This window comes from Triticum aestivum, chromosome 2A (genome assembly GCF_018294505.1).
Source record: "Triticum aestivum cultivar Chinese Spring chromosome 2A, IWGSC CS RefSeq v2.1, whole genome shotgun sequence".
In the NCBI taxonomy this organism is placed as follows: domain Eukaryota; kingdom Viridiplantae; phylum Streptophyta; class Magnoliopsida; order Poales; family Poaceae; genus Triticum; species Triticum aestivum.
Window position 1 is genome coordinate 694,664,697 of NC_057797.1, and position 18,536 is coordinate 694,683,232.

Below are 18,536 nucleotides of genomic sequence, written 5' to 3' on the forward strand. Positions count from 1 at the left end.
TAATCCAAATAACTGTTCTACTTGGAGCTATTCTAAATTGTTGCTCCATTATATGTATCCGGTATCTCTACTCAGAGCTATCCGGATAGGTGTCAAGCTTGCATCGACGTAACCCTTTACGACGAACTCTTTTACCACCTCCATAATCGAGAAAAATTCCTTAGTCCACTAGTTACTAAGGATAACTTTGACCGCTGTCTGTGATCCATTCTTGGATCACTCTTGTACCCCTTGACTAACTCATGGAAAGGCACACTTCAGGTGCGGTACACAGCATAGCATACTGTAGAGCCTATGTATTAAGCATAGGAGACGACCTTCGTCCTTTCTCTCTATTCTGCCATGGTCGAGCTTTAAGTCTTAACTTCGTACCTTACAACTCAGGCAAGAACTTCTTCTTTGACTGATCCATCTTGAACCCCTTCAAGATCATGTCAAGGTATGTGCTCATTTGAAAGTACCATTAAGCGTTTTGATCTATCCTTATAGATCTTGATGCTCAATGCTCAAGCAGCTTAATCCAGGCTTTCCATTGAAAAACACTTTCAAAACAACCCTATATGCTTTCCAGAAATTCTACGTCATTTCTGATCAACAATATGTCAACAACATATACTCATCAGAAATTCTATAGTGCTCCCACTCACTTCTTTGGAAATACAAGTTTCTCATAAACTTTGTACAAACCCAAAATCTTTGATCATCATCAAAGCATACATTCCAACTCCGAGATGCTCACTCCAATCCTTAGAAGGATTGCTGGAGCTTTGCATACTTATTAGCATCTTTCGGGATTGACAAAACCTTCCGGTTGTATCACATACAACCTTTCCTCATTAAAATCGTCGAGGAAACAATGTTTTGACATCCTATCTGCAAGATTTCATAAATAATGCAGTAATCGCTAATATAATTCCAACAGACTCTTAGCATCGCTACGAGTGAGAAAATCTCATCGTAGTCAACTCCTTGAACTTGTCGGAAAACATCTTAACGACAAGTCGAGCTTTCTTAATGGTGACATTTACCATCATTGTCCGTCTCCCTTTTGAAATCCATCTGTACTTATTAGCCTTACGACCATCGAGCCGTTCTGCCAAAGTCTACACTTTGTTTTCATACATGGATCCTCTCTCGGATTTTATGGCCTCAAGCCATTTATCGGAATCCGGGCCCACCATCGCTTCTCCATAGCTCGTAGGTTCATTATTGTCTAGCAACATGACTTCCAAGACAGGATTACCGTACCACTCTGAAGTAGTACGTATCCTTGTCACCCTACGAGGTACGGCAGTGATTTGATCCGAAACTTCATGATCAATATCATATACTTCCACTTCAATTGGTGTAGGTGCCACGGGAACAACTTCCTGTGCCCTGCTACACACTGGTTGAAGTGATGGTTCAATAACCTCATCAAGTCTCCACCATCCTCCCACTCAACTCTTTCGAGAGAAACCTTTCCTCGAGAAAGGACCCAATTCTAGAAACAATTCATATTGCTTTCGGATCTGAATTAGGAGGTATACCCAACTGTTTTGGGTGTCCTATGAAGATGTATTTTATCCGCTTTGGGTTCGAGCTTATCAATCCTGAAACTTTTTCACATAAGCGTCACAGCCCCAAACTTTTAAGAAACGACAACTTAGGTTTCTCTAAACCATAATTCACACGGTGTCATCTCAACGGAATTACGTGGTGCCCTATTTAAAGTGAATGTGGTTGTCTCTAATGCCTAACCCATGGAAAATAGTGGTAATTCGATAAGAGACATCATGGTACGCACCATATTCAATAGGGTGCAACTATGATGTTCGGACACACCATCACACTATGGTGTTCCAGGCGGTATTAATTGTGAAACAATTTCCACAATGTCTTAATTGTGTGCCAAAACTCGTAACTCAGATATTCATCTCTATGATCATATCATAGACATTTTATCCTCTTGTCACAATGATCTTCTACTTCACTCTGAAATTATTTGAACCATTCAATATTTCAGACATGTGTTTCATCAAGTAAATATTCTCAACATCTACTCGAATCATCTGTGAAGTAAGAACGCAATGATATTCACTGCATGCCTCAGCACTCATTGGACTGCACACATCAAAATGTGTTGCTTCCAACAAGTTGCTATCTTGTTCCATTTTACTGAAACCGAGGCTTTTCAGTCATTTTGCCCATGTGGTATGATTTGCATATCTCAAGTGATTCAAAATCAAGTGAGTTCAAACGGTCCATTTGCATGGAGTTTCTTCATGCATATATACCAATAGACATGGTTTGCATGTCTCAAACTTTTCAAAAATGAGTGAGTCCAAAGATCCATCAACATGGAGCTTCTTCATGCGTTTTGTACCATTATGACTAACATGGCAGTGCCACAAGTAAGTGGTACTATCATTATATCTTTTGGCATGAAAATGTGTATCACTACGACCGAGATTCAATAAACCATTCATTTTAGGTGCAAGAGCACTCATTCAGGTTTAATACTAATCTTGATGGTAGAGGGAGCGTGCGATGTTAGATCACATCAAACTTGGAAACACTTCCAACACATATCGTCAGCTCACCTTTAGCTAGTCTCCGTTTTATTCCGTAGCTTTTATTTCGAGTTACTAACACTTAGCAACCGAATCGGTATCTAATACCCTGGTGCTACTAGGAGTACTAGTAAAGTACACATTAACATAATATATATCCAATATACTTCTATCGACCTTGCCAGCCTTCTCATCTACCAAGTATCTAGGGTAATCCTGCTCCAGTGGTTGTTCCCCTTATTACAGAAGCACTTAGTCTCGGGTTTGGGTTCAACCTTGGGTTTCTTCACTAGAGCAGCAGCTGATTTGCCGTTTCATGAAGTATCCCTTCTTGCCCTTGCCCTTCTTGAAACTAGTGGTTTTACTAACCATCAACGATTGATGCTCCCTTTTGATTTCTACTTTCGCGGAGTCAAACATCGCGAATATCTCAAGGATCATCATATATGTCCCTGATATATTATAGTTCATCACGAAGCTCTAGCAGCTTGGTGGTAATGACTTTGGAGGAACTATCACCATTTCATCTGGAAGATCAACTCCCACTTGATTCAAGTGATTGTTGCACTCAGACAATCTGAGCACAAGCTCAACAATTGAGCTTCTCTCCTTAGTTTGCAGGCTAAGAGAATCGTCGGAGGTCTCATACCTCTTGACGTGGGCACAAGCCTGAAATCCCAATTTCAGCCCTCAAAACATCTCATATATTTCGTGATGTTTCAAAAACATCTTTGGTGCCTCAACTCTAAACCGTTTAACTGAACTATCACGTAGTTATCAAAACGTGTATGTTCGATGTTCGAAACATCCACAGACATCGTTCGAGGTTCAACACACCGAGCGGTGCATTAAGGACATAAGCTATCTACTGTCCGCATAATCGCTACTTTCAACTTTCAACTATATTTTCTCTAGGAACATATCTAAAACAGTAGAACTAAAGCGCGAGCTACGACATAATTTGCAAAAAGGTCTTTTCGACTATGTTCAAGATAATTAAGTTCATCTTATGAACTCCCACACAGATAGACATCCCTCTGGTCATCTAAGTGATTACATGATCCGAGTCAGCTAGGCCGTGTCCGATCATCACGTGAGACGGACTAGTCATCATCGGTGAACATCTTCATGTTGATCGTATCTACTATACGACTCATGCTCGACCTTTCGGTCTCCGTGTTCCGAGGCCATGTCTGCACATGCTAGGCTCGTCAAGTTAACCCTAAGTGTTTTCGCTGTGTAAAACTGTCTTACACCCGTTGTATGTGAACGTAAGAATCCATCACACCCGATCATCATGTGGTGCTTAAAAGCGACGAACTGTAGCAACGGTGCACAGTTAGGGGAGAACACTTCTTGAAATTTTGTAAGGGATCATCTTATTTACTACCGTCGTCCTAAGTAAACAAGATGCATAAACATAATAAACATCACATGCAATTATATAGTTGTGACATGATATGGCCAATATCATATAGCTCCATTGATCTCCATCTTCGGGGCTCCATGATCATCTTGTCACCGGCATGACACCATGATCTCCATCATCATGATCTCCATCATCGTGTCTTCATGAAGTTGTCACGCCAACGACTACTTCTACTTCTATGGCTAACGCGTTTAGCAATAAAGTAAAGTAAGTTGCATGGCGTTCTTCAATGACACGCAGGTCATGCAAAAAATAAAGACAACTCCTATGGCTCCTGCCGGTTGTCATACTCATCGACATGCAAGTCGTGATTCCTATTACAAGAACATGATCAATCTCATACATCACATATCATTCATCACATTCTTCTTGGCCATATCACATCACATAGCATACCCTGCAAAAACAAGTTAGACGTCCTCTAATTGTTGTTTGCATGTTTTACGTGGCTGCTATGGGTTTCTAGCAAGAACGTTTCTTACCTACGCAAAACCACAACGTGATATGCCAATTGCTATTTACCCTTCATAAGGACCCTTTTCATCGAATCCGTTCCGACTAAAGTGGGAGAGACTGACACCCGCTAGCCACCTTATGCACCAAGTGCATGTCAATCGGTGGAACCTGTCTCACGTAAGAGTACGTGTAAGGTCGGTCCGGGCCGCTTCATCCCACAATACCGTCGAAACAAGATTGGACTAGTAACGGTAAGCATATTGAACAACATCAACGCCCACAACTACTTTGTGTTCTACTCGTGCAAAGAATCTACGCAATAAACCTAGCTCATGATGCCACTGTTGGGGAACGTAGCAGAAATTCAAAATTTTCCTACGTGTCACCAAGATCTATCTATGGAGAAACCAGCTACGAGTAGAAGGAGAGTGCATCTACATACCCTTGTAGATCGCTAAGCGGAAGCGTTCAAGTGAACGGGGTTGATGGAGTCGTACTCGTCGTGATTCAGATCACCGATGATCCTAGTGCCGAACGGACGGCACCTCCGCGTTCAACACACGTACAGCCCGGTGACGTCTCCCATGCCTTGATCCAGCAAGGAGAGAGGGAGAGGTTGAGGAAGACTCCATCCAACAGCAGCACAATGGCGTGGTGGTGGTGGAGGAGCGTGGCAATCCCGCAGGGCTTCGCCAAGCACCATGGGAGAAGAGGAGGAGGGAGAGGGGCAGGGCTGCACCAACGAGAGATCAAATCGCGTGTTATGGGCAGCCCTATGCCTCACTATTTATAGGGGGAGAGGGGGCTGCGCCCCCCTCTAGGGTTTCCCACCCCCAAGGGGTGCGGCCAGCCCTAGATGGCAAAGGGGCGGCGGCCAGGAGGGGAAGAGAGGGGAGGCGCCCACTAGGTGGGCCTTAAGGGCCATCTGGACTAGGGTTTGCCCCCTCCCACTCTCCCTTGCGCCTTGGCCCCTTGTGGGGCGCGTACCAGCCCACCTAGGGGCTGGTCCCCTCCCACACATGGCCCACGCAGCCTTCTGGAGCAGGTGGCCCCACTTGGTGGACCCCCGGGACCCTCCCGGTGGTCCCGGTACAATACCGATATCGCCCAAAACCTTTCCGGTGACCAAAACAGGACTTCCCATATATAAATCTTTACCTCCGGACCATTCCGGAACTCCTCGTGACGTCCGGGATCTCATCCGGGACTCCGAACAACATTCGGTAACCACATACAAGCTTCCTTTATAACCTAGCGTCATCGAACCTTAAGTGTGTAGACCCTACGGGTTCGGGAGACATGCAGACATGACCGAGACGTTCTCCGGTCAATAACCAACAGCGGGATCTGGATACCCATGTTGGCTCCCACATGTTCCACGATGATCTCATCGGATGAACCACGATGTCAAGGACTCAATCGATCCCGTATACAATTCCCTTTGTCTTGCGGTATTTTACTTGCCAGAGATTCGATCGTCGGTATACCGATACCTTGTTCAATCTCGTTACCGGCAAGTCTCTTTACTCGTTCCGTAACACATCATCCCGTGATCAACCCCTTGGTCACATTGTGCACATTATGATGATGTCCTACCGAGTGGGCCCAGAGATACCTCTCCGTTTACACGGAGTGACAAATCCCAGTCTCGATCCGCATAAAACAATAGATACTTTCGGAGATACCTGTATGCACCTTTATAGTCACCCAGTTACGTTGTGACGTTTGATACACCCAAAGCACTCCTACGGTATCCAGGAGTTACACGCTCTCATGGTCGAAGGAAGAGATACTTGACATTGGCAAAACTCTAGCAAACGAACTACACGATCTTTGTGCTAGGCTTAGGATTGGGTCTTGTCCATCACATCATTCTCCTAATGATGTGATCCCGTTATCAATGACATCCAATGTCCATAGCCAGGAAACCATGACTATCTGTTGATCACAACGAGCTAGTCAACTAGAGGCCCACTAGGGACATATTGTGGTCTATGTATTCACACGTGTATTACGATTTCCGGATAATACAGTTATAGCATGAATAAAAGACTATTATCATGAACAAAGAAATATAATAATAACACTTTTATTATTGCCTCTAGGGCATATTTCCAACAGCTGGCGCCGTGGAAGACCACCGAACGGACCACCTACTGCCTGTCATCGTTGCCACAGGGCCCTGCCGCCGCAGCTCCGACTTCACCGCAACAAACAAACCGAGGTAATCCCACAGACACGTCGAAGAAGAGCCGACTACCGCAACCACCGCAATGCCTCCGACTTCACTTGCCCCATCATCGTCGCCACGGAAGCCTCGACGCCACATCAATGCCTTCCACCACCCAACCTCCCAACACACCCACTGGTCCCTCTAACCGGATTAACCTCCAAAATTGATGCCCTCAAGAGGGGAACGACGTCAACACGCCGCCAACGACCGACCCGATGGTTTGGAGTTTCCCCCGGAGTTGTACCTTGCAGAGGAAGAGAGGGCATCCCGTCGACGCCTTCAGGAAGGTTACGGCATCCACAGACGCCGCCGTCACAGGCTCCAGCCATGGCCAGAAACGGGTTTTCACCCAGCCCTCGAAATCCTCTGGTCGACGGCCAATCCGTCAGCCCACCTTCCCTCGCTGCACCTCCACGCATCAACATCCCCGGCAGACAAATCTTGCATCCCCATCACCGCAGCAGGATGGGATGCCTCGTCGGGCGCTGCCTAGAGCCGCCACCACGCCGGACCTTGATGCAGAGAGGCCGAGGGAGACCGCCCCTAGCCTCCGGTCCAAGCAGCGTGCCCAGCTAGGCCCCCGCTCGACGCCAGAACTGCGGCGCCCAAGCCCCTTGTGCAGTCGTGCGCCCAGCACAGGAAAACTGCGCTGTCCGGCCCTCTCTGTGCTGCTGCCCCTTGCTGCCACACGACCGGAGAAGACCAACGGCCTCGCCGGCCCCCTCAACACAGCCGCGTGCCCGAGCCGCCCCTTGCCGCCAGTAGCCACAGGCCGAGCACCTTCACCGCGCTCACCCAGCGACGCTCCAAGCTGACCCGCACCTCCGCCGCGCACCAGCCTCCCGCACGGGGCCCCCACGGCCGCTCGCCCACCACCGCACCAGATCCGGGCGAGAGGGCCCCGGATCCGCCGCCCTACTGGAGAAGAGGACCTCCCGGCCGCCGGCGCCGCTCGCGCGACGAACCACGCGCTGGCTCCCGCACGAACCAGCCACGGGTGCGCCCACGCCGTGGAGAAGACGAAGCCCCGCCGCCGCAGCTGCCACACGGCCTTTGACCGGCGGCGCACCCCGGCGGCGGCGAGGGGGAGGACGGCGGGGAAGTGGCTGTCGGTGGCTGCTAGATTCGCCGCCCGTGTCGCCCGTGCGGAGCGACGCGGGGGCCTGACCGGGGTTGGGGTTTTGGTTCAATTTTCAGGAGTGTTTGTATCCTGGTTGATTTTCTTTTGTCTTCTTTTCTTTTCTTTTTTTGTTGTGGCAGTGGTTGTAATGTGTGGTTGCTTTATATATAAAATGGGGCGGAAGCCTTTTTCGGTATATGGTCATATGGCATTTCAATTCGTTCAGATTTTTTAGGCTGATGCATGTAAGCATCCTAACATGAGCCAGTAAATGGACATGTGCTGGAATGCTTGCAGGATAGGCGGGACTCCCGATTTGCATAATAAAACACAACATCCACCGTACTTCTTGCTAGGTGGTTTTGATTTGGAGGTCTGACGGGAGAGCCTCTACAGTTGCTCCCATTGCACGATCTCCCCTCTCTAAGATGTACTCCAGTTTCCCCACTTTCTCAGCTTCTCAGCTTTCACATGAATTTGCCAAGCTAGGCAGCTTATCGGAAGTATGCCCAACACAACTAGAGTTCGAGGTACATAGAGTGGGGATCAAAATTAGTAGTTTGCTTATACCCCTAGTTGAAAGTTGTTTCTAGAACAATAACACTTGGTGTCGATTACTTCATCCCATTGCTCTGAATGACTTCGCTGCTACTGCTGCGAAGAGTGCTACACCAGCTCAATTCATGCTCTTATCCCTTGTGATAGAGATTATTCTTGATCTCTTAGTACTTGCGATCGAGATAAATATGCTAGGCTTCTCTCTACATGTGATGGTATACCTAGATTGTTCAGTACTGCAACCTGACCATCTGGGTTAAGTTCCAAGAATCGACGGGTGATGCATAAGGGTTTTTTTTTCTCATTTTATTTCCTTGACGACCAAGCTTGATACACGATGAGACCACTCATCAAGATAAAATCTTGGTACTCACACTAAATAAAAAGTTTTGGAGGACCAGGCTTGGTGTGTGGTGAGACTACACATCAATATAAATATCATGATACTCATACCAAAATGGTTGTTTGCATCCCTAGTTCATGCAAAGGCCGGGAGAAGTGAAATTATCTCCCTAATTTTAAGATGCAAAAGTCCCTGAGGACCCGTGTCGCTCTCCCTGGGCAACACGGGCGGTGCATCCATCTTCCACCGCAGGTTCACCTCCTGCCCGTTTCTCTAACCGTTCGTCATCGACCTGAGTCGCCAACAAAGCCCCATCTGGCTGCTAGCGGCGGCGGGGTCCTCTTCCGCCTAACACCTTCCTTCCCCATTAAGAAAACCATGGGGCTCCTCCCCAGTAGGTCTATTTTTATAAAAATGAGCCAACAGTACTAAACAATCCAGAGAGAAAACTAGCATATCTAACTTCAAAGACAAGTAATTTTTTTAACAAATGGTGGATTTTATTGGCTTAAAATGAAGTATCAAGAGGATACAAATACAATGACCTTTGCATAAGGTAGGATGCACATAGTCAACATCAACATAGGCACACAAAAAACACGCCAGCAAATAACAAAATAATATAAGACCAAAGTTATATCTAGACGAGGAAAAAGAAACAAACATCAAAACTATCAGATCTACGATTGGCCCACCTAGCCTAGTTGGCTCATTTAGCCTCTTAGAATATTTGTCATGTTTTATGTGCTTTATTTCAGGATTATGTGAATTTGCTTCAATATCAAATATTTCTTCGTTCACTATTATAAAATGTTCCATTTTTTAATCAAATTTAGATGTATATAGATGCATTTTAGTGTGTTTATTCACTCATTTTAGTTCGTAGTAGTCTATGTTAAAATATCGCAAACATCTTATATTTATGAACGGAGGGAGTAGTTTAAAGAAATGAATATGCTTACTTCACTTCTAAAGTTAAAAAGCATGTTTGTGTCTTGTGCAGGACCGCTGGTCGCGGGTGAAGATGGTTTGCGGCGGTGGCTGTCTCGCGCAGGACCGCTGGCCTAGAGCTTAGTGATGGTTGGCAGCAAAACATTGTCATAGACAATAGACGCTTTTTATTTAATCTGGAGTGCCGGTCGACGTCCCGCCAAACATCCACGCCATGGGATGTTATCATGCTATAAGCGACTAAGCGAGACCTGGCTGAGCTCGCCTTCCACCCCCGCCGTAATCAGTCGTGCGTTGTGGCTACCTAGCTATTCGCCTAACATCATTACAGTACTGAATTAAGTCGACAAAAGCTAGCACCCAGTTTCTCTATGGTCTGAAGAAAATATCTTAGGCTACAGTCGGTGCATGCACCCAGTTGCAAACTTTCAGTGTGTAGTGCTTCATTCAAGCTAGCGAGCGTCCTTGTCTAGCTAATTGACCAGGAGCAGGCGCTTTTTGTTTAATTTTCCAAGTGGGGAACACGAAATGTACTGTCTCAGTAATAGGTGCATATGCATTACTTCTAAGGATTTCGAAACTAAAAATCCAAAACATATAATGGTACTCTCTTCGTTTTTATTTGCTTCACATATTAACTTTGTCTCAAGTCAAACTTTGTGAACTTTGACCAAGTTTATACGAAAAGGTATTAACGTCCACAAGTCCAAATCAATACCATTAGAATCACGATTGAATATATTTTCACATCATATATATTTGTTATTCTAAAAGTCTAGATTGTTTTCTATAATCTTGGTCAAATTTTATAGAGTTTGACACAGGTCAAAACTAATATGCGGAGTAAATAAAAACGGAGGGAGTATATCAGAGAGGCATAGGCCAAGATTGTTGTTTCTTTGTTATAGGCCATCTTTTTCCATTGACTAACAACATATATCAACCTCTTTTCGAAAACAAAATAAATGTGAACACTGACAAAACACTTGCTAGTGGTTAGCGCTAGTGAAGTCACTCGTCTAATTCGGCACCGCAGCATATCCCATAGAGATTTCGGTGCTTGCCTTAATCATCGGTCAGTTAAACAATTCAATTTTTAAATGTTATCACAAGCCGTTTCTCTTTTGTAAAAAATAAATAAAAAGGCACGCAAAAAGCTTGTGGGTGAGCAAATCGAAGGATCACTTTCTATCGTTGTGAAGAATTGGTCTTAATTTGCAGCATACTCTTGATGTGGAAATCGGTAGTTTTGCTTCATTACATATCTTTTTGCCAAGTATGGTAGTCATTATCGTTCAACATTGGGTTCAAGTGCAGATTCTTTTTGCATGATAAGAAAATGGTGCTTCTACATGTGAGCAGCACTTGAGCGCCTAAGTTCTTTCCTGATGCAAAGTGCATACTTCATGAACACATAGGCCTGCCCCATATAAATAGAGCCATACACCAAACATTCATCTCACGTATTTCCAAAGCAAAACCTAGCCAGGACCAAAATCTCCTCTAGCAATCCGCTAGATAACATAATAACAGTACCAACCATGGCTAAGGCACATGCATTGGCTGCAGCATTGTTGCTTGTCATGTCGGTGTCCCTCTCCGCACTAGGGGGTGTTCATGGCGTTTGCGGCATGTCAAATGATGAATTCAAGCTTTGCCAGCCCGCGGCGGCAGTGAATAACCCGACAGACAGTCCGTCGGCTGATTGTTGTGCTGCGCTTGGGAAGGCCAACCTATCATGCATCTGTCGGTACAAAGGCAACGCCGGCATATGGCTGAGAAAGTACCACATCGACGCAAAGCGCGCCTTGGCCCTGCCCGGCAAGTGCGGTCTCACCGTGCCCAACAACTGCTCGTGACGATCGGATGTACTACCCATATAAGCATCTAGGAGTCGGTTGCTCTACATCTTCATCGACACATATATATGACTAAATAAGTGGTGGAGCACTTGGAAAAGCATTGTGCTACTCGGTCTTATTGTTATTTTGTGATTTCACAGTGGGATTATCTCATTAAGCTCTTGATAAAATAGTATATGCATGTTATACTAGAAGTGCAAGGATGGCAAACGTGCCTTGTATGTTATTCCCATGAATTTAATATCTTATAGTGATGTCGTTCGTGTCAAAAAGTTGCATGTTTTCTAGTGAACAAGTAAATGTCGATCACAATTTTTCCCTATTGGTCACTCTTAAATAAATCTATAATCAACTATCAAGAAGATTGTCCGTTTGTGCAGCTAGCTTTCTATATAGAGTTTGTGATTTTGCATCTATGTATGACAAAAGAAAATGCAGCCAATGTTTATCTTTAGAAATCATGAACGTCTTATAGTATCCAATGGACTTCAACAAAAACTCTCCGGCTTCTAGAGAAATCTTCAAAATTTAACTATGTACTTATTAGCAAACATATAGCATCATAGTTCATTCAGAATTTCTAGGTGATCCCAGGAAGCATCCTATACCAGGAACTAGTAAACGGACATGTGCTTGAATATTAGCAGGAAAGGAAGGACTCCTGATTTGCATAATCAAACATACGCGCTAGCACAACTCACTACTTGCTAGGTGGTTTCAGTTTGAAGGTCCGATAATCCTAATTGGTGAGGTTCTTCACTGAGGACACTCACAACAATAGCTGCTCATCTATACGAAAATGCCCATGCCATGTGCTCACATGGCAGTATTGAATTGCGTGAAAGCATCCATCACATAGTTGTTGGGTCACGCAATGTTCCTATTTAAGTGTGGGAAGAGAGATGGAGCAATGACTCTGAGAAACCATCATTTGTCGGCCATGGGGTAGAGCTTAGTTGTTGCTAGGTTCATTTCAGCATGCCACATATTCAATGTAGACAACTTTTGCACTTAGTTAGAATTTCTTTTTCAGTGTCGTTAAAATCCACATACATCCTGCGACTGAGAAGCATCAGGATTTGCGACTGCACGGACTTCTCTTGAATTTCTACGAGAAGTAACCTTCCTTGGATGACCATGTACAGATGGACTCCTTTAGGAATTTTCCATCCTAGTGCATTTTGCTAACTAGACATGTATCTAGAGTTGAATCTATGTCTCAAAGCAAAGAATGCTGAAGTGTTGCACTAATTAAAGCTCCTGTGTCTTAGAGCGAGTCAGTCTGTTTCAGTGTGTTGTGTTGTGCAGATTGCCATTATCGTGTTTGAAGCACAAGAATGTGGTATCCCATTTCATGGAAATTTACTATAAACTGGTGTGTTTCGAACACTACTGTCGCCGCATTCACGTGGGAATTAAACTGATTCTTCCAGTGTATTCGACATTCTACCATTGATTTTCTCCTCGCCTTTTACAACGTCAACCTGGACAAGACTGCAACTCTTTTTCTTTTTTAGGGTGCAAGATTAGCACTTGATTTCACACATTATGTGAAAGAAAATTGACACTGCTAAATTCTATTAAGGGCCTCCTTATTTCCAACAATTCTAGAAATGCCGAAATAGGAAGCTGGTAGAATTGTGATGTATTGTTTGGTTGCATTGTAGAAAAAATATACATTCCAAAAGGACTAGGTGCATTTCATAGTTGTCATAAAAATAGGGAAGAATTACCACGAGGTTAGTGTAATTTTTTATTTGAAATTACATGCGAACTAGACCATAAAAAATCATATACAATTCAATCTTACATACCAACAAGCTCTAGCCGAAAAAATCCTATGGAATAAAATCTTCCGAAATTCCTACAAAATTCTTCTAAATCATTGAGGCCCTTACATATATTTTTGTTTATAGTTGATTTTGTATCTATGATGAATTAGGAGCATTATAGAATTAAATTACAGTTAATGTCCATCTTTAGAAAATACACACATCATTAGTGTTATCCTAGACTGACACAACACTTCTCATGCTTTTAAAATAGCATTTCAGTTTGTTCAATTCAGGAAGCATCCTACCAGGAAATTGAAACTAGTAAATGACCGGTGCTAGAACGCTGGCAGGAAAGGCAGGACTCCTGATTTGCATCATCGAACACAACATCTACGCCACCACAGATCACTACTTGCTAGGCGGTTTCGATTTGGAGGTCTGATGATCCCCGGTGAGTTGCATGCTCTGGACAACCTCTATAATTTTGCTCCCACCGCACGATCTCCCCTCTCTAAGACGGGCCCCAGTTATTCCACCTTCCTGAACAGCTGCTCAGCTTCCATATACGCGCATCTCAGTAGCTTATCGGAAGTGATGGTGGGCAACAAACATGTCTTATTGGCATGAACAATAGACTCTTTTCATTTAATTTGGAGTGTCGGTCGACGTCCCCGCCAAATATCTATGCCATGGAATGTTATCATGCTCGACAAGCCCTGGCTGAGCTCGTCTTCCACTCCCGCCGCAATACGTTATGTGTTGTCTCTACCTGTTCATAACACTAGTGGATTAAGTCGGCAAAAGCTAGCACCAGCCCAAGATCAAGCCGATTTCTCTATGGTCTGAAGAAAATACCACAAGCTACGGTTGGTGCATGCATGCATCTAGTTGCAGGGTTTAATGCTTCAAGCTAGCTAGCGGATGTCCTTGTCTAATTAATTGACCAGGAGCAGGTGCTTTTTGTTTACTTTTCCACGGGGAGGAAATGCGATGTACTATTATCTCGGTAATATGTGCATATACATGAGTTCTAAGGATTTTTCAAATTAAAAATCCAGAACATATAATACATGGCCATTGGCCAAGATTGGTGTTTCTTTTTTCTAGGTCATCTCGTTTCATTAACTATATATAAGCACATCAACCTCATTTCGAACACAAAATATTTGTGAACACATGATACGGGGCAAAACACTTGCTTAGTGCTAATGAAGTCATTCCTATAATTCGGCAGCGGAACATATACCATAGATATTTCAGTGGCTGTCTTAATCGATCGGTCAGTTAAACAATTCAATTCTCAACTGTTATCATGAGCCGTATTTCTTTTGCAAAAAGCTTACTTTTTTTAAAGGATGGAAAAAGCTTGTGGTCGGGCACATCGAACAATCACTTTCTATGATAGTTTTGCGGCATACTGATGTTGCATTATAGAGATTTTTGCACAAATCTTTCAAAAGAAATCAGTAGTTTGTGTCGTTACATTTCTCTGTGCCCTACTATGGTAGTCGTTATCGTTCACAGTGGGTTCAAGTGCAGATTTTTTTTTTCATGATAAGAAGATAGTGCTTCTACATGTGGGCAGCACTTGGCGCGCTTAAGCTCTTGCTTGATGCATAATACACACTGCATGAACAAAGAGACTGCCCCTATAAATAGAGCCATACACCAAACATTCATCTCACACATTCCCAAAGTAAAGCCTAGCTAAGACCAAAATATTCACTAGCAATCCACTAGATACAAAATAATAGTACAAACAGCCATGGCTAAGTCACATGCATTGGCTGCAACCCTGTTGCTTTTCATCGTGGTGTCCCTCGCCGCACTAGAGGGTGTTCATGGCGTCTGCGGCATGTCGAATGATGAATTCAAGCTTTGCTAGCCTGCGGCGGCAGTGGATAACCTGACAGAGAATCCGTCGGCTGAGTGTTGTGCTGCACTTAGGATGGCCAATTTATCATGCATTTGCCGCTACAAAGGCATCGCCAGCATATGGCTGAGAATGTACTACATCGACGCAAAGCGCGCCTTGGCCCTGCCCGGCAAGTGCGGTCTCACCATGCCCAACAACTGCTCGTGATGATCGGATGTACTACCCATATAAGCATCTAGGAGTCGGTTGCTCTACATCGGCATCGACACTTATATATGGCTAAATAAGTGGAGGAGCACTTGAAAAGGCATTGTGCTACTCGGTTTTATTGTTGTTGTGTAATTTGAAAGTGTGATTATCTCATTAAGCTCTTGATAAAATAGTATATGCATGTTATACTGGAAGTGTAAGGATGGCAAACGTGCCTTGCATGTTGTCCCATGAAATTAATATCTTATATTGGTGTCGTTCGTGTCAAAAAGTTGCATATTTTCTATCAAATCAAAAGGTTGCATGTTTTCTATCGAACAAGCAAATGTCGATCACAACTTCTTTTCCCATTGGCCACACCTAAATAATTCTGTAATCAATTATCAAGACGACTGTCCATTTGTGCAGCTAGTTTTCTACATTGAGTTTGTGATTTTTGCATCTATGTGCACTAAAATAAACTGCAATTAATGTTTATATTGTAAAAACATCCACGTCCTATGGTATCCAACGGACTGCGCAACACCTCTCTGGCTTCTACAGAATCTCTAAAACGTAACTATGTATGTAAGCAAGCATATAGCACAATAGTTCGTTCCAAATTTGGAGGTGATCCCGGAAACCATCTTATACCAGGAACTAGTAAAATGACATGTGCTAGAATACAAGCAGAAAAGGCAGGACTCCTGATTTGGGTAATCAAACATAATGTCTACGCCAGCACAACTCATTACTTGCTAGGTGGTTTCAATTTGGAGGTCTGATAATCCTTGGTGAGGTGTGTGTACTCTAGGGTCACTCTACATTTGCCCCCACCAAATGCAAGGACTTTCTCAAATGTGGTCATCAAGAGGAACCACAATATGAACGTTGATTGATACAGGCAAAACATATAATAGGGGAGTTACTTCACTGAAGGAGGGCACTCACAACAGTACACATATCCATGCTCTGGAGAACCTCTATAATTGCTCCCACCACGCGATCTCCCCTCTCTAAGACATGCTCCAGTTTCTCCACCTTCTCAAGCAGCTGCTCAGCTTTCACATTTGCGCAGCTCAGCAGCTTATCTGAAGTCTTCAACACCCTGTATAACTAGAGTTTGAGGTACAGAGAGTGGGGAGCAAAAACGTTACTAGTTTGCATCGAGGTACGCAATGTAGTACATAAACCACGAGGCACAGACATGGTAAACAAGAAGGAAGGAAGCACACCATCAGCATCAGGGAAGGCCGCGGAGGATCATTTTCCCGTAGCGACTTCATCAAATTGTCATAGTCTTCCTGATTGATGGTGAATGCACAAATGAATTACATTTTTTAATTCATCCCAGATAGCTCATAACTAAGAGTACCACGCCGCTTTAAATTGATGAACAATCAGCCTTTTCTGGCATCTTGGTGGACTCTGTCATTATTATTGAACACTGAATTAATTCGAAGATGTAGCAAACACAAACATCAACAACTGAGCTGTTAAGCTGGTCACGATGTGTGAAGTAACCTACCACAAGATATGAATTACAAACTTAAGTTAGATGAGAGCATCTCAATTCTTTTTATTTTATTTTATTGAAAAGGAGGATATACCCCGGCCTCTGCATCTGCAAGAGCATCTCAATTAATCCCAATATCCAAGGTTGTACACATATTTTTTTGTACCCTATATGAATTTATGGCAGCAAGATCTTTTATGTAGAACGCAGTTGAGTAGTCGCTGGTAATTCATGGAAACAGAACAGCTGGTCGACGCATGATTCATACAATAAGTTCGAAGGAGCAAGAAACGATATGACGGGTGAATCAATTTGATGCTGAAAAAAATCAGTAGTCAAAAGGGACGAAGCGAGCCGTCACCGTGTTGACCTGTGGACGAAATCAAATCACAGAATAAACTGCCCGTGAAACTATTTCACGCGGCTGACCTTTTTGTGTGACGCCTGACATGAAGGCGCCACACTACACTATGCAACGCCTTATAGATAGGCGCTACACGCTTGGCCAGCGTTGCATCCCAGACTGCCTAAAAATTGCTAAGTCATTGTGCAGAGCCTAAGAGTTAGGCGCTGCACTGTATAGTGTGGCGCCTAGCTCTCAGGCGCAGCACTAGTGGTTGCACTAGTGTAGCGCCTAACTATCAGGCGCTGCACATTGACTTAGTAATTTTCGGATCACACGGATGCGACGCTGGCCAGGCGTGTAGCGCCTATCTGTGAGGCGTTGTACAGTGTAGTGTGGCGCCTTCGTGTCGGGCGTCACACAAAAAGGTCAATTGCCTGAAATAGTTTCACGGGCAGTTCATTCTGTGATTTGATTTCGTTCATAGGTCAAATTTGTTAATTTTGCCTCATCGCGAAGAGCCGTTCGAGCTCGGAGGGGGCAGCTTTGTCTACCTGCTGCGCTGCCAAGGGGGAGGAGGGAACAGATACGTCGCTTTCCGCCGTCGAGGAGCAGTGGGCTTACAACTCTCCGCATCTTGTGGTCTCCTCCCGAAGCTGGCGGCTTGGTCGGAGGGAGAAGGGTGACATCGCTGGTCCGGCGGGCTGAGGAGTGGCGGCACTCGCCCGGGAGGAGGATGGTGGCGGACCGAGGAGTGGCGGCGACCGGTGCTCGGCTCGACAAGAGGGGCAAGTCTTGGGAAAAGTGAGGACCTGCTCGCTTCCTGCAGTAATGGTCGAGCTGCCGGCGTGCCACCCTAGTTCGACCACCACAGACTAACGCCATGCCCCCAAACCCATGTTGAGCTCGCCTTCCACCCCCGCCGCAATCTGTAATGCGTTGTGTCTACGTATTCGCCTGACAGCATAACTGGATTAAATCGGCAAAATATAGCACCACACCAAGATATATCAATCTGATTACTCTGTGGTCTGAAGAAAATATCTCAAGCTACATTTGGTGCATGCATCCAGTTAGTTGGAGTGTTCAATGCTTCATTCAAGCTAGCTAGCGAACGTCCTTGTCTAGTGATTAACCAGAATCACTTTTTATCATTGTGAAGAACTGGTCTTTGCGGCGTACTCCTCATGTTGCTTTATGGAGATCTTTGCACCAATCTTTCAAAAGAATCATTAGTTTTGCTTCATTGCATTTCTTTGTTGCCAACTATAGTATAGTCGTTATCGTTTAACAGTGAGTTCAAGTGTAGATTATTTACATGATATGAGGCGAT

At 44.4% G+C, this 18,536-nt stretch overlaps 1 protein-coding gene across 1 annotated transcript; it reads left to right on the forward strand.

The window, feature by feature from the left end:
• Positions 1–11,121: 11,121 nt before the first annotated feature.
• Positions 11,122–11,758, forward strand: LOC123185997 (putative lipid-transfer protein DIR1). The gene has a single exon (XM_044597799.1). The coding sequence runs from the start codon at positions 11,184–11,186 to the stop codon at positions 11,499–11,501; it is 318 nt and encodes a 105-aa protein (XP_044453734.1). The 5' UTR covers positions 11,122–11,183; the 3' UTR covers positions 11,502–11,758.
• Positions 11,759–18,536: the final 6,778 nt, after the last annotated feature.